We start from the raw sequence: 15,682 nt of genomic DNA on the forward strand, positions 1-15,682 counted from the left end.
TGCAACCCCTACTATTCGGCGATTCTGAGAAGCCACCGCCTTGCAACAAGCCTGCGCAGACACTGCTGGGGCAGCGGTTCCGCAAACAAGCCCGTCCCAGGCACAAGAATCCAGCACTTCACTAACATGTAGCTACTGTCATCCACCCGAGTCTATCAGCGTTCCTTGCCCTGGCTTGACAATACGCACTGCCCGCTGCCAGGAAAGCAATCTGCAGGAAAACTGGTAAATGGAAAATTCACAAGTCAGGAAAGAACAACTGTCAGTCCCCACGAACCCCGGCAAAACTAACTCTTTGTACAGCTCTAACCATATAGTCTGGTTACTCCTTAAGATCAGTTTAAGACTAGTTTAAGACCAGACACGTATACACCTCGTGGCTGTTTAGGGCAACTTGGGATTACTTACCGCTCTGACCCGGAAAAGCAAATACTGACCTCCTGAAAAGGCGAATCGCTCACTCGCTGTTCACATAACCCTGCTCTGTTTATAGTCCCTAGAAACCTACTCCCAAATACTGCAGTTGTTTCTTGAACGTCTTTCTGCCCTACCCCGTCCCTCCAGCATTCCAGTCAGCATAAGGATGTTTGGGGTGGTTTTTTTTTTGTTTTGTATTCACTCTCCCAATATCAACATCCTGTAAATCCACCTACAGGATCTCCTCTCACGGTTCCTAGTTGTCTCCCCAGACTGCAGAGTCTGTGAACGGAGAGACCAGAGAGTGGCTGGGTGTTCTGCAACCAATTTTCATAGAATATTCTTGAATAAATGGGAAGAGGGCTCCTGGGGTAAGTTCTTCTGCAACAGCATAACAGGATACATCGTGATCCTCTTATTTCACAGAATCCCACGTTGGAAGGGACCTCAGGGACCATCTAGTCCAACCTTTCTAGGAAGAGCACAGTCTAGACAAGATGGCCCAGCTCCCTGACCAGCCATCAAGTTCCAGCCTGAAACACCTGGCCCACCTGGGTTTTTTTTCCCCTCCACATTCCCCTTTCTCTATTTCTTTTCTGTTATGCTGAACTAGAGCTTCTCCCAGAGTCTCCCACTCCTGCTGGTGGATTTCCAGCAGCTTTGATTTCCACAGTCCTTGAGCCACAACACTTCTTCCTTCTCTTCCGTGTCTGTTACCACTATGTATTTTTCATATGACAGGAATATTTTGTTTCAGCCTTCGCTTCACCAGGATGAAAAACCTAGATCTGACTTCTGTGCGTTCTCATAAGCACGTAAGAGCCGTACCTGGTCAGGCCAGAGGTTTCCCAGCTTCCACTTCTTTGAGTTCAAGGACTTCTGGAGCCAGAGATCACATCTGCGTATTTAACAGTTCAAAATAGACTGTTCCTTTGTGAATTCCCTTGTGAACCCACGTACGTCCGCTGCTATCGCAACATCTTACGATGAAGAGTTTCACAGCTTAACTTCATTGCCTTGTGTTTCACACGTGCCACCTCCTAGCCTTATGCTACAACTAATGTCCTGCTACTGGAAAAGGCAATGCGGCATGTCAATCCCTACCTACCTTTTCCAGCATACCCGTGACTTTAAAAATGCGCTTTGGTCTCTTCTCCGACATCCTGAAGGATCCTAATCTCTCCAGTTGTTCCTCCTAAAATAGCTGTTACATCCCTCTGATCACCCTACTTGCCCCTTTGTTTCTAGGGCAGGCTAAGCAAAATTGTGTATTACGCTCCACTGCGACACTTACTTCCCTGCCCACGGGAAATGGTGGCACCCACGGTAGCAGAAAAATCACACTTAATTTTTCAGTTGCTACATTATGCTAATAAGTTTAGTGAATTACAGGATGCCTAAGCCTTTTGGTTTCCATTTCAAAGCAATTCCGAGTTCCTGCAGTGTATGATATTACACTCTTCATAGCTGAATTTTTAGCTCTACCACTCTATTCCACTTCATCGCTTTTGCAATGATAACACCATCTTTTCCTGGAGCAATAACTTCTCATCTTGGTTCTTTTATTCTCCCTCCCTTCTCTGTGCTGTCAGCATTACTGTATTAATATTTTTCAAGACGTTCATCAGTATCAACCCTCCCAGGTCCCACCCTTCACGAATATTTCTACTCCCAGATCTTTAACTCCCTTCCCCCAGATCCTGTGCCCACCACCAGTGACTTTCCACATGGCATTGTGTCGTGTACTGTCGCATCAATGAATTTTCTAACCAGCCAAGTAGCACAATAACCTAACCAAGAAGACACTCGATTCTTCTACGTGCTTCCACCCAGAATCTGACATAGCAGCACTCCCCCGATGGATCTGCCCTCAACAAGCTCACTCCTTCAGAAGGCCAGTCCCAGGAGCTGTGTCCCATCCTCCTCCTCGCTTGCAGCCCATGCACCACATCGGCCTTGCCCAGCCTAGCCGAGGCTCTCCAGAAGCACCCTGCACACAGACATAGTCCCGCTTGCGACCCGGCCCAACCCCACCGCTCTCCGCTTCCTCTAGGCCCAGCCTCCCCTCTCCCCATTCCAACATCGTTTTGCAACAGGCGCATTTACATTCGAAGCAATCCCAAAACGCTTTAATCCTAGCTTGATCCTTACTCAACAGCGACCCCAGTTTTTAATAGCTATGAAGTATCAAGTTGCTTATCACTTCTGGCAAGGTTTAACTCAGCTTGACCTTTGTATTCTTGCTTTACTCTTATATATATATATAATTTAGAGGTCGGGGCATGACTGAGATGCTGCCACGTCTGCTCATTTTCCATACCCAGGAAGAGGTAGGTAGCTACCCTGTTCTGTAGGAAGGGAGCAGAGCTGTATTAGAAAGGGCGAATTTTATCTGTTTTCTGTAAAGCTAACTGCCCACTGAGACCGCCCGCCCGCCCGCCCCAAGGAGCACAAAAGCCAGTGCTAGCCGCAGCAAAGCGCAGCCACACAGCTTTGCAGGCAGCCAGAGAGCGACTCCTACACCGGGACTGCAGCACGAGAAAGATTTAATATGTGGGTGATGGAGGATTACATGGACCAGCAAGAGGCAGAGGTCAATATGGTAATTTTAAACTGAGGAACAGTTTATTCCTATTGCTTTCTCTGTGTGAAAATAAATAACACTTTTCACCTATGTAAATAACAAATGCTACATAATCAAACACACAATCACTCCCGCTGGTGTAGAAACCTTATTCTGTGGCACATTTGTTCAGCCACCGCATTCGCCAACGATGGCTCGCTGAACACAGCTCCTTCTTAAACGCTGAGCAACTCTACAAGGAGCTTCCGTCATGCTTGGGAAAGGGCTAACACATACTTTAAGGTACAAAATTCTGTCACCATCTCTCATTTCGTAAACAGCTGAACGTCACTATTCTGGAAAAAAAAAAAGAGGTTTCAATCTGAATAAGCACCAATATTAATAATAATAATGGTTGCAACAATGACAAGGCAGAACTGCCTTTGCTTCTAACAATAAAAGGGACTGACAGGAAGCAAGAAAATGGCATTATGAAAGGCTGGACAAAGATACGGTGGCACTTTGGAGAGCCGCGGCCGGACTTACACCCGTGGGCTGGGCCGGCGTCTCTGCAAGCGGCCAGCAGCAGCTCAGAGGCACGTGCACGGCGCAGGGCCGACAGGCAACCTCACAGACGGGATGATAGTTTTCAGATGGGGGGAACCCGTAAATGAAACGGCGGTCATTCCTCCTCTAAATGCTGAGCACGGATGTGCTCCATGAATGCAGTACTAACTGAAAGCATGCCAGCGCCGAGGGGTTCGTCTCCTGTCCTTAAAATTCTTAAATCCCCTGTCCTAAAATGCTGTTTTCACTTCAAAACCCATCTTTCCTTACCTTCTGATCAGCTCAGTCGGGTGTGGAGCTGTGTCCCGGTGGGAGTGCTACCTACGACTCAGGAGACATTGTGTTGATGCAGCTACGTTAGCTCCTGTGTGTCTACTTCGGTTGTGAAAGCACAGCCCACACTCCGGACGCAGGAAAAGCTACAAGAACAGCGCCAGGTTTACAAGGGAAATGTTCCACTAAATGCATCCCTTCCTTACTGAACTGCTGCAGCGGCAGTAAAGGGTAACTCTGGAAATATGTTACACAACTCCTAGAAGTACAGGGTGAGTTTAAATGCAGGAAGCGGTGGTTAAATATAGATGCATTGCACAAAACATTTTCACCAAAAGACACTGCTGTTCTAGCCACCAAACCACTGCTGGGCAAAACTTGTACAGGAAAAGCTGCAACTACAAAGCCTAGATTTTTTCTTCCCTCATCAAACGCGCATGCCGTAGGAACTTCATTTTCCGCTTTCCAAGTTTCATTTCAAACGTGACACTTCAAACTGGGAGGAGCAAGAAGCAAATTCAGGCAACGACCTCCCAGCTTCGCAACGTTTAAAAGTTGCAATTTCGTAAAACTCTGCTCACCCAAACGCCTCTTCATTTCCCTAAGCCACTAAAACCCACAGCGCATACAGCTGCGTTCGTTTCGGCTTGCTTCTTTGTCTATATGCACGTTAAATGTCCTCAGTGCTCCGTATTTTCAGTTTCTACATTTCATGATGACTTTGCCCTAAGTTTAATCTAACAATTCCTTTAAGGCACTCCAATCATCGAATCACAGAAGGGTTTGGGTGGGAAGGGACCGCTAAAGGCCACCCAGCCCAACCCCCTGCCGTGAGCAGGGACACCTTCAGCCAGAGCAGGTTGCTCAGAGCCCCGTCCAGCCTGGCCTTGGGTGTTCCCAGGGATGGGGCATCGACCGCCTCTCGGGGCAGCCTGGGCCAGGCTTTCACCGCCCTCAGCGTGAACAATTCCTTCCTTCTCTCTAGTCTGAATCTCCCCTCCTTTAGTTTAAACCCATCTCCCCTTGTCCTGTCGCTGCAGGCCCTGCTAAAACATCTGTCCCACCTTTCTTATCAGCCCCTTCAGGCCCTGAGAGGCCGCAATAAGGTCTCCCCGCAGCCTCCCCTTCCCCGGCTGCACAACCCCAGCTCTCCCAGCCCGGCCTCGCAGCAGGGGGGCTCCAGCCCTCGGAGCATTTCTGTGCCCCCCCTGGCCCCGCTCCCACAGCCCCGTGTCTGTCCCGTGCTGAGGAGCCCCGAGCTGGAGGCGGCGCTGCAGGGGGGTCTCACAGAGCGGGGCAGGGGGGCAGCACCCCCTCCCTTGCCCGGCTGCCCACGCTGCTGGGGATGCAGCCCGGGGCACGGCTGGGGGTCTGGGCTGCGAGCGCACGCTGCCGGCTCGTGTCCAGCTTTTCACCCCCAGCACCCCCAAGTCCTTCTGGGCAGGGCTGCTCCCCATCTCTCCATCCCCCAGTCTGGGCTGATCCCAGTAGAACATTTTGTTTTACCCTTCTATCCCACTGTCATTCACAGCCCCTACTCTGTTGGGGTAAAAAATAAGACACAAAACAACTGTTAAAAGTTACGGTTTGATCTGGGTTGAAAATCTGAACGTTAACAGTTTGGTGAACTCCTGCCCGGTGAGTCAACCACTGAAGCTGCACTGCACCTGAACGCCTCTTCAGCCCAGTCCCTTCCCTTCCCCTGCTCTGCTTTCGGTTCCCAGCTGAGCTATACTCATCCTTGCTCAGGCAGCTCCAACTAAAACATTGCTCTTATGAAGAAGGTTACCCTTTGCGGCTCCCCGCTGAAGCATTCCAGCGCGCTGGTTCCTTCGTCGTCCGAGTGCTTCTTTATCGACCGGCTATGCAGTTTACGCAACAAAATTAACTCCACAGCTCTTTCCCTTGCAGGGCACAAACCAAAGTAAATAAACTGACCAACTTCTGCTTGCAGGACTGGGAAACAACTGAGGCACAAGGTGGATGCTCAGAGGGATGGCAACGAGGAGGATTCAAGAATACATTCCTTAGGAGGGAGAATCATTCAGCCAGTTCCCCTCAGACAGAGGAAGACCGGTGCTTTCTTCTAACCAGAACCCATCCATCTGCATGTACAAATGTTAATATTATCAAGCCATATAAGATTTTTATCCGTGGGGGATGAAATCGGCAAATGCAAGTTCTAAACAAATTTAAATTCTGAACTCTCGGTAAAGCTGGAGAAGGCACCACCACTACGCACCCGTGGTGGTAGAGGGAGCCTAAACAAACATGCAGGCTAGGAAAAGCCGCTACCTCTCCTGACCCGACTTGTTCCAGGGCTATTAAAACAGGAGAAAAATCTCTAGTTAGACACACGCAGCAAGCTAAAAGAAAAAAGTTTGGTTTGCCTCACGTTAGACTTTCCAACAGAAAAGCACCCATGTTTTCAGCCAGCTGAGAAACTCTCCCATTTACCATGGAAAAATGTAAAGTGCGGACGTGGATTCCACTTTCTTGCTGAGACAAAGCAAGGCTACCAGTCAATTTATAGTCACAGATTCGAGGCAACTCCTAATTTAAAAATTCCTGTTTTAAAACACTTCCCACTAAATCACAGACTGCGAGGATCCTGTCCTCCCAAACAGGAGATCTGCCAACAGCCTGTCCAAGGGAGCAGCCACTGACTGGTTATAAACACAACACGCAGATCTCTTCCCCCATTTCCTAAAAAAACATGTAGGGGAATACACATGGAGCTTTGCCACTACTGAAAACACAAAATTAGGTACCTGAATGGAATCTCAGAGAGAGGAACTCTTCTCCCGAAAACCTGCTTCTGAAAGAAGCCTTCCAGAAGGATGCCACCCCGAGCTTCTTGGGCCCATTACTCACCATATCTGTAGCTTGATCTTCTTTCCTTGTAATTCAACAGTTTTAATCTTGAAGTCTATCCCTAAAATAAGCAAACACATAAATAAGTAATTAGTATTTATTTACAGAAAAAAAAGCAATTCCACATCCACTCAGAATTGCTGCAGACAGAACAGCAGCTTTTTTTTTTTTCTTTCCTTCTTTTACTGAACCATCACACAAACCCAGGACCATCTGCGTAAGCCAGAACGCGAGAGGAGCGTGGCTACCGAAGCAAGCAGGGCCTCGAAGGGTCTACGATCCACCAGCGGACGCCTTCAGGTAACACGGTTAAGACGATCTGGTTTGCAGAAGCTTTTAAGTTTCTTGCTTATTTTTAAGACTGAAAAATAGCAGGTTTTTGCAATTTTTCTGGGGAACTTCCAAATAGAAGAAATTTGGGAGTTTGGGTATAAATTTAAACACCCTAAACAAAAAAGCAAGTGCTCTTCTTTTTAAAAAAGATCCTTTCCCCCAAAATTATTAAACCACAATATTTTGCACATGCTGGAAAGCTACGTGAAATATCACGGTGAAATTTTTTTTTTTTTTTTCACTCTTACGCTTAATCCTTGCAATACCACTGTTTCAGAAACCTCTCAAGGAATAAAAAGGCCTCTTTTCCCCAAGACTCTCCTTTCCTTTCATCTTGTTCAAGTAATCCACCTGTAAGAATAACATTAACTACAGAAACATTAACGCTCATTACCTGTTTAACGTAACTCAAAGCAGTCAGTGCGAGAGCCTACACCAGAGCGTGACGAGACTCCAGATGATTAAAAGCAGTCACCTCCCTTTTCGCACTGCTGCAACAAGCAGCAGAAGCCCTAAATTGCCTCTTGAGCTAAACACAGGCACCCACGGTTTATAGGCGGCCAACCTCAAGCTTCAATAACGTAAGCAGAAGGGTTTAAGCAACACGAAGTTTTCCGCCAGCAATAAAAGGCAAGTTCTCAGCATAAGCTGGCACCCAACCGCCACGTCCCTGCGTTCACGTCCGTCCCCGCTCCGGCCTCTGGCGTGGTACGAGCAAAGTCACGACTTCATGGGAGTGCGTAACCGCCGCTCTCAAAACTCAATAGACAGAGCATGAGCGAGGTTTTTGTTTTTAATTAATTTACCAACTAATACAAAATAACTCACGTGTTAATTTGTGGCAAAGCTGAAACGGTATTGCAAGGGAGTTAGTTAACCATGGGATTTGCAAGGACTGACTGAAGAGGAGATGAAGGAGAGCTGTCCTGAGAAGACTTGGGAAAGAAGAAACTATCAAACCGAAGACAGATCCTTAGCCAAGACCAATACCAACACCAGTATTTAATATCTTCATTATTAATTCTGGTTTTCTGCTCTGGGTGTGCCTGCTCAAGCAGGGGGTTGGGCAAGATGATCTCCAGAGGCCCCTTCCAACCCCCGCCATTCTGGGATTCTGTAATAAGTTGTCCTATCTGAAGTCTACTGCTCACAAAAGTGAGAGGCACCGTACAAAGGATGATTAAAACACGCAACTGATAATCTTGAAGACAGAATAAAAACAAGGATGGATGTCAGCAGTACAGACTGCAACATTACATGCCTGTTGCCCAAGAATTCCTCCTGTGAACCAGCAGCCGTTTTCACACGACAAAGGCGGCAGACCGAAGGCTGAGAGACAACCGTTTACTTTCACAGAGTAACTACAACCCAAGGGAGAGGCAACCCTAGAATAGGCAAAGACGATCTTGCAGGCACCTGGCGAGAAATTTCCACAAAAATTCCATACGAGCACCCTTGTGCAAGACCATGGTGAAACCTCATTTGTGCAACGCGTACAGACGAATCGCTCTTCCTCAGAAGAGATGGGCTCAGACCAAAACAGACGCCGGGTGAGACAAGCCAGGATGAGGACCCCGCCAGCAGCTCCTCCGCAGCAGAAGAGGCTTGAGCACCACGTCTTGTTTCAACCTTCTCTTCCCAAACTTGCCTACGAGAATTACTAGCAGCAGGGCAGGAACACTACAAGCCACCTTCTCAAATTGCTCTGACCCTGATTAGATGCCAGAGTTCTGGCTTTCAATTAAAATCAGAGAAACACCGCTGATAATTTTTCATGCTTTCCACAAATCTGTTTATATTTAGACTTTTTAAAAAGGCAGCAGCTGCAATCACAAACTTTCCCCCTAAATCTACAAGGTCATTTTATACCAAGCAAGATTAAATAGAATTTATGAAACACACTCTTATGTAAGACGTCTGCATGGGAAGCCTGCTGTAAACACCGCCAAGTCTGACTCCTTTTAGCTCTATATCTCGCACACACCACTTCATTTTAACGTAGAAATATTAAATTAATAAAATCTTTTTACATAAAAATCAGGCTACCAGAGCCTCTCTGGGAAAGGCTACACAATTTTAGGTGGCGGGGACAAGAATCCCCCTCCCCACAGGCCCGTGTCGTGCAGTGGACGGCACTTGCTAGATGGACACCTACCGCACATGCGGCCAGAAAGGAAAATGGAGAAAAACCCTTAAATGAATAACAACTGCAGCCCCCCACAGAGCCTCTTACGGTTACAAGTATTTCATAAACATGCAGAGCGTAAAGGGGCAAAATTCCCCATTTCCAAGGATTTAATGCAGTACAGCGACTAAAGGCCAGGGTTGTCCACTCATTCTAGGACGTCAGCTTGGGACCTTCAGACCTCAGTTTCAGGTCAACGCTCCATTTTTTTCCCCAGTTAGCCAAAGCAGTACTTCTTCACTCACGTTAAGTTAAATTTATGAATCAATATAGCCAGTAACACATGCATGTGGTTTGAAAAAGAAACCCACTGAATGATTAACAGCCAACACACAAAACTCTCCCAAACGCCCAAAACTACCCCTACATTTTGTAGCATTTAACCAAGTAGTTTGCTGTGACGTAGTGCTCCACAGCAACGCTATCAAACGAACGCAGCATTTACCAAAAGATCATAAATAAAAGTATTTTATACAGCGACACTTACTTCTAGGTTCTGCCCAGATAAAGCAGGATGTTTGACAGCCGTGTTTTATGCAAGATAAAGCAAGCTATTAACCCAGCCAAGGAAATTAACTCTTCTCTGCACGGAGAGGGATTTAGCTAACTCTAGTATTTGGGGATAAAATAAGTCTCTAATCCCATGTTATACTCAGCTTCCATTCCAATTACAATATAATACTAGTTCAGCCTTCGTAACAGAAAGATTGTTATAAATAGCAACGACCAAACGACCATTTGCCTCTAAATACTTTCAAAGCACTGTTACAGACTGGACAAAATAGACTCCTGCACGGCTAAAATGCCCACTCCATTCTAGGCCTTTCCAAAGAAGCCGCCAGCGACATCATGCCGGCAGAAACACAAAGGCTTCGGAGAGAAGAGATTACAGGTATGGGGGGCTCCCAGTAACGTTAAGTTCAGGACAGAGTTTAAGAGGGTAATGGGCATAACAATTGAATGGCATGCCGTGAGGACGTAGGGCTATCAGAGGAGGATAATGACAGAACCAATGAATTAAAGGCGAGCATAAAATTACTCCCTCATTAAGTGTCGATAAGATATTCACGAACTTCATAGGACTAACTGGAATTCATGGAAAAACCGAAGTATACTGCCAGCCTATTAAACACTTAATATAACCCCATGCTTTCAAATAAAAATCTGGAAATGTTTGTTACGCTTCAGTATGCTTCAGCTTTGTTGCAGTTCAGCAACAAAGTCTTACAGGCAGATCGTCCCTGGTTTCTGGCTCACTTGTGGGGTTCCTCCCAGTTTCAAGTCTTGTACCAGTTGCTTAGAGCAATACACGGGCCCAAAAACTGAACTCACGGCTTTAAAAAAGGCAGAACTTGTTTTATTTATGGACTCTTTAGGTTACTGGTCCTTGAGTATCAAGGCTTAAGAGGTACCATTAGTTGATCTCACGGCACGTGCAAACAAGATCTGCCCTTACACAACCATTGGGAGTCACTTCTGCCTAGTCACTGTGAAGATGCAGATCAAGAGGAGTTTCAGAAGCTGGAAGGTCAGACTTGAGCATCAGGCCACCGAAGTCAAGCTCTTCTGTCCCTACATCAGAGGTTATTGTCAATGGCTCCCGACAAAGCATTCTGGCTGTGTCTGTGTAAATATCTCAATGTCTCGGTGAACACAGGACTATTTGCTCAACGGTTTTGAGTTTCCCTTGCTCTCAGACAAAAGACATTAATGAAGAACCAGGACTTGCGTCAGCACAACAGTGTGTTTTAAATGCATAATCGCTGCAGCCAAACAGTTCTGTATCACTTTACACCTTCTCAAGCCCCTGCCAAGGTTTTGTAAAGATCACTCTGCTGCCGCTAAATCACAAACCAACTGTTCTTGAAAAGTGAAAGACAGAATGCCACAAGAGGGAGGGGGAAAAAGCTATTTTCCAGTCCATTTCAGAGCTACAAATGATGAGCTAGCCCTTTTCAGACAGCACGAATTTTGTTTGCATTCTTTCCAAACAAAGACGCTATTCAGCTCCATGAGGACACTGGGCGGTAGGAAGCGGAATGTAGGGCAAGAGAGGGGCAACGCCGCAGCGCCGGGAGCCTGGCGGTCAACCTGCACGTCAGATCACCACCCGTAAGCAGCATATAAATCGGCGCATTTCGTATTTCATTTGTTTGTAACTGCTTTGCAAATGTACTTTAACAGCGCTATGTCTTTTCAATTCAGGAAAGAAAAGCAAATGGGCATAAATTCATACTCAAGTCTCGTCTCTTCAAGCTGCCCACCTGTGTGCTACAGGCTTTGGCAACAGCCAGTATCCTCAACGGCGCACTTAAACCGCAGCTGTCAACGCTCCCACTCACGCAGCAGAACTCGACCCACGCTCACGCTTCCAGACGAGCAGCGGGATGGCCCCCTTCGCCCACATCCCTCCCGCGGTCAGCAGTCCTGGAGGCGGCAGGGCTTCGCAGCCTGGGCTACAGCGCTTGCCCCAAGGGTTGGAAGGTGAGCCCGAACACCCCCCACGCCAAGCCGCTTCAAACAACTAAGGCAAGGCGGAGCTCTTGCGAGCACTTCAATAAGGAGGTAAGTCTTATCTTTACCGCCCACCTTTACAGCCTTTGGAAATTCCAGCGTAAGTAAAGAGAGAGACTGACCAGGCAGAAAGAAATCTGCCGTCTTTCTTTGAGTTAACAACTTCCAAATTCACCAAGTCAGAAGGAACGTGGCCTCACGGCATATGACACTTCAACACAAAGAGCTAACGCTCTAACGTACCTAGTTAGCGCAAGAACACCATCACAGGAGCACAGAGAAAATCCACATCCTTCAGGTACGTTTGCAGCTTACAGTGGGGCCCAATAAACAGCCCTAAATGTTTTTACTTAAAAATACTATTATATCTATATATTTTATGTATCACAAAATTATATTTATTGTATTCTTATATATTATATTATATTAAAAACTTCTTTTTAAAACTTTTTTATTTAAAAAACAAAAATGCAATAAAAGAAGACTTATCAACAGCAGGAGGATACAGCAATAACTAAGCCTGGAAGCTTTTAAAACCACAGAATTAACTTTGGGCCAGAGACCTGTGCCGAGCTTTGCCTAGTCTTTTTATACAGCTACCTGATTATGAGATCCCTCAGTTCTCGGGACAGATCTGTAATACTGCAAGACTTTCTTCAGCTTAATGTCTTAATGCAGATGATGACTGCTGAAACAAACTCTTAACCCAGATACATCTAGAGCATAACACTAATAAAAAGGCAATTCCTCTAACCCCTTCCCGTAACAACATCTCCGAGGTTTGCAAGTCCAGAATTACAAGCTCTCCGAAGTCGACGTACATCCCACATACAAGCTTGAACACTTCAGAAAGTTGTTTTACTAAGAATACAGCCATTAACATCTGTTATCAACGAAGTAGTTAAGATCAAATATTTTGTGAGACAGCTTCAGTTGTAAATATACTTTCTCCTTCCAAAGTAAGCCCAGCCCAAGCGTATCAGGCAAGAGACGAGAGTTCTGGTTTTAATTAAGCTCTTAGTTATCTCAGTTACTACTTAGGTCTTTCATAATATTTATTCTGCAAGGTATCATACCTACACAGTATGAACATACAACATCCCCAACCACACTCAACATTTTAAGTACAAATACTCTTTTTCAGAGGCTTTATACAAATTAGATTTCTAAAGCGTCTCTGCCTCCTTCACACCTTCAGCACCGAACAAAGTCTCAGCACTGGGTTTTGCAGGTGTCGCACCGAACACTGGCACGTGGGGCTCTGCCGAGACAACCCTCTGCGCTTGGTGTGAAAGGCGTTCGAAGCACAAGATTCAGCCAGAAGAGTTTATTTCGGAGGAGCCCCATGCCAGCTGATCATTTTGTGCCTAGGCTCGCTGGCACTGCTTGATTCCAGCTCTACAGAGACCTCTGCCAGCACACATGGATTACGCAAACATAGACAAACCTGTTTTAAGAGACTTAAACTCCACATCATATATAAAAGCAAATTAAAAAAACCCAAGAAAACCGAACTTGCTCCTTAGCAAAACCTAAACTGAACTTCAATACTGCTGTGACTTCTTAAAAGCAGTTCATTTACAGTTGACAAATTTACAGATTAGGTTATGCGGTGTTAATCCCAATTCCCATTCCTCAGAAGGAAATCCAAGGACCGCTCTTCCCAGGCGGTCTCTCCCCTCGCCTGCAGCCGGGCTTCTCCCCGTGCTGGACCGGCTGCAGTTCTGCCTTAGCAAGGGCTGCCAGGGCGGCAGCTGCGGGGCCCGCAGGAGCAGCCTCTACAGCTCCCTGGCATGTCTCCTTTCGCTTGTCCACGGGAGATACGAAAGGAATAGGCAACTGTCACAACGTGCCACTTGTAAGACCCACAACTTTTTCATAGATTCAGACTGCTCTCGAAATGAAACTCAAGCTATTCACGGTCTCATCCTTTGGCAAGAGCTTGAGTGAAAGCGTTAAGTTTTATCAGAGAGAGCAAAGTTCGGCTGACACGGCAAGGAACAGGAGGAAGCCTTAGGCCAGCTGGGACACGCCTCTACAGTCATGGCAATTCTTTCTGAAGTACAGATTTGCTACCTTTGGCAGGAAAGCATGGCATTCAACTACAGAGGAGAGATAACTCTAGTAACTGGTCTCTAAAAGGGGCCAGAACCCACGTTTTCCTCCCCTGTTGCTTGTAGCTTAGGCCTCACATATACTTCTCTAACAGGTGGATCTCTGGGGCATCTTCTTTCTCCGGACAAAATTGTCATAAAACAATAAAAGGAGTCACTAGACAAATTCTCAAACTCTTCCTCACTAAGACAAGTCTGAATGAGATTATCAGACAGAGACAACCAGGAAGCCTGAAAACCTGGACTACTTAGCTTCTCTTAAGCAGTATTGGGAAACTGCAGATCCAGGTAAGGAAGTGATACTTTAGGTCATAACTTCTTTCTCTAACAGGATGTTTATTCATCAGGAGAGAGGGATTACATTGCACTTGAACTCCTCCTTGTCTTCAGCCCTGATCACATGTAGCATGGTCAGCTACTTGGGAAGTAACAGAGTGGGAGGAGGGAAAGACAGAATGACCAGCAACAAAACACGAGTGATTGAATCAGAACGAGAAGCCCATCGATGCTTGAGAGTCTGGCAAGATGCAAACACAGTGCCCTTAGTCTACGCTTAGCGGGCAATACTAATTTTGCTTGTGCTTTCGTAGGAGGATGTACAAACAGTTGTCATGGCAGCTCCACACCTCTTGGTTTTACAGTACTGAACCTGCCCTCCTCTCCAGCTTTCAAATACATTTAATCTCATGAGTAAACAAGATAGTAACTAAGTAAATAAGACAGCTAGTCTTCCTCTTTCAGGAGAAAACTCTCTTCACGTGCATTTTGTTTATACACGGACGTATCTCCAGCCCCCATGTTTACACACTTGCATGTATATCAGTACCTGTCTGTGTATTTTCAACACTTATGTGCGGCAACAAATTCTTTGAAGAAATAGAAAAATCAGTATTGCTAGTCCTCGTGGCCCCCTTAGTGTCCCAACCCCACCAACCTCTCGTAGCTCTCCCGGAGAGCTACAGTCGGTCATGGATCACCCACCACAGCACCAACCTACCGCAGGACGCACGGTTGGGTCAGACAGCCCCCGCGGGCTATGGAGGCCTCGGGTCTGGACCACCTTTAGGCAGCTCCTTTCGGAGCCAGGCACCTCAGGTTTCACCCTGGTGCTTGCCCGTGCTGCGTTCTCCACCTGCAGGTGGGGAGCTGGGGAACAGTGGGGTGAAAGGAAGGAGTTGCAGGGCCAGAAGCAAAGCTCTGCACAGCCAGGCGTACGTGTCCTGGTCAGCAGAACAACTGCAACCCCAGCGCCAGCTCCTCCCCTTACAAAAACCGGGGCAAGTTACTTACGTGTCTCAGGTCTGTTTTATTATCTTCATTTCAATAAACGCAGTTAAGACAACAGCTCAAGATTGCTGCTTGGAGCAAGCTACGCTCTCCAGCAAGACTTTCCCTTCTGTCTCATTTTTCCTGACCTCACACTAAAACCTGCCAGCACACCAACTCCTGCAGGCCACTCCAAAAGCTGAAGGGACGTTACCGCTACAAGCAAGCACTGCTGGAAGAGAAAGCAAAAATCAGGCACCCATATAAAAGTAAATTAGTAGTAAATGTATTGATTAATAGAACTTTCTTCAAAAACTAACAGGATGTTTCTGAACCTGCCTGTTCTGGTTAGTGAACAACACAGCCAGGCATGGATGGAGGACAGAGGAGGCAAACGGGTAAACTGCTGCAAAACAAAGTACGTTAAAAATAGCGCGGGGCACCCACTGCACCCCGACGACAGCCAACACTTAGCGGCTACCTGAGACCGTGTTGCGGATTCCCAGCCATTTTAACTAAAGGCTACCACCGCACTGGTCCGACCTGAAATGAACACCTACCAAAAAAAGACTGCAG

The 15,682-nt window shown here is 46.6% G+C and overlaps 1 protein-coding gene across 1 annotated transcript in view; it reads right to left on the bottom strand.

Annotated features, from left to right (window-relative positions):
* Positions 1 to 15,682, bottom strand: part of RAB10 (RAB10, member RAS oncogene family) — a 49,576-nt gene that overhangs the window by 15,159 nt on the left and 18,735 nt on the right. The window contains exon 2 of the mRNA XM_064448399.1: positions 6,695 to 6,755. Coding sequence (XP_064304469.1) covers positions 6,695 to 6,755 — 61 coding nt within the window. The remainder of the gene's footprint in view (positions 1 to 6,694; positions 6,756 to 15,682) is intronic.

This window comes from Phalacrocorax carbo, chromosome 3 (assembly GCF_963921805.1).
Source record: "Phalacrocorax carbo chromosome 3, bPhaCar2.1, whole genome shotgun sequence".
Taxonomy (NCBI): Eukaryota; Metazoa; Chordata; class Aves; order Suliformes; family Phalacrocoracidae; genus Phalacrocorax; species Phalacrocorax carbo.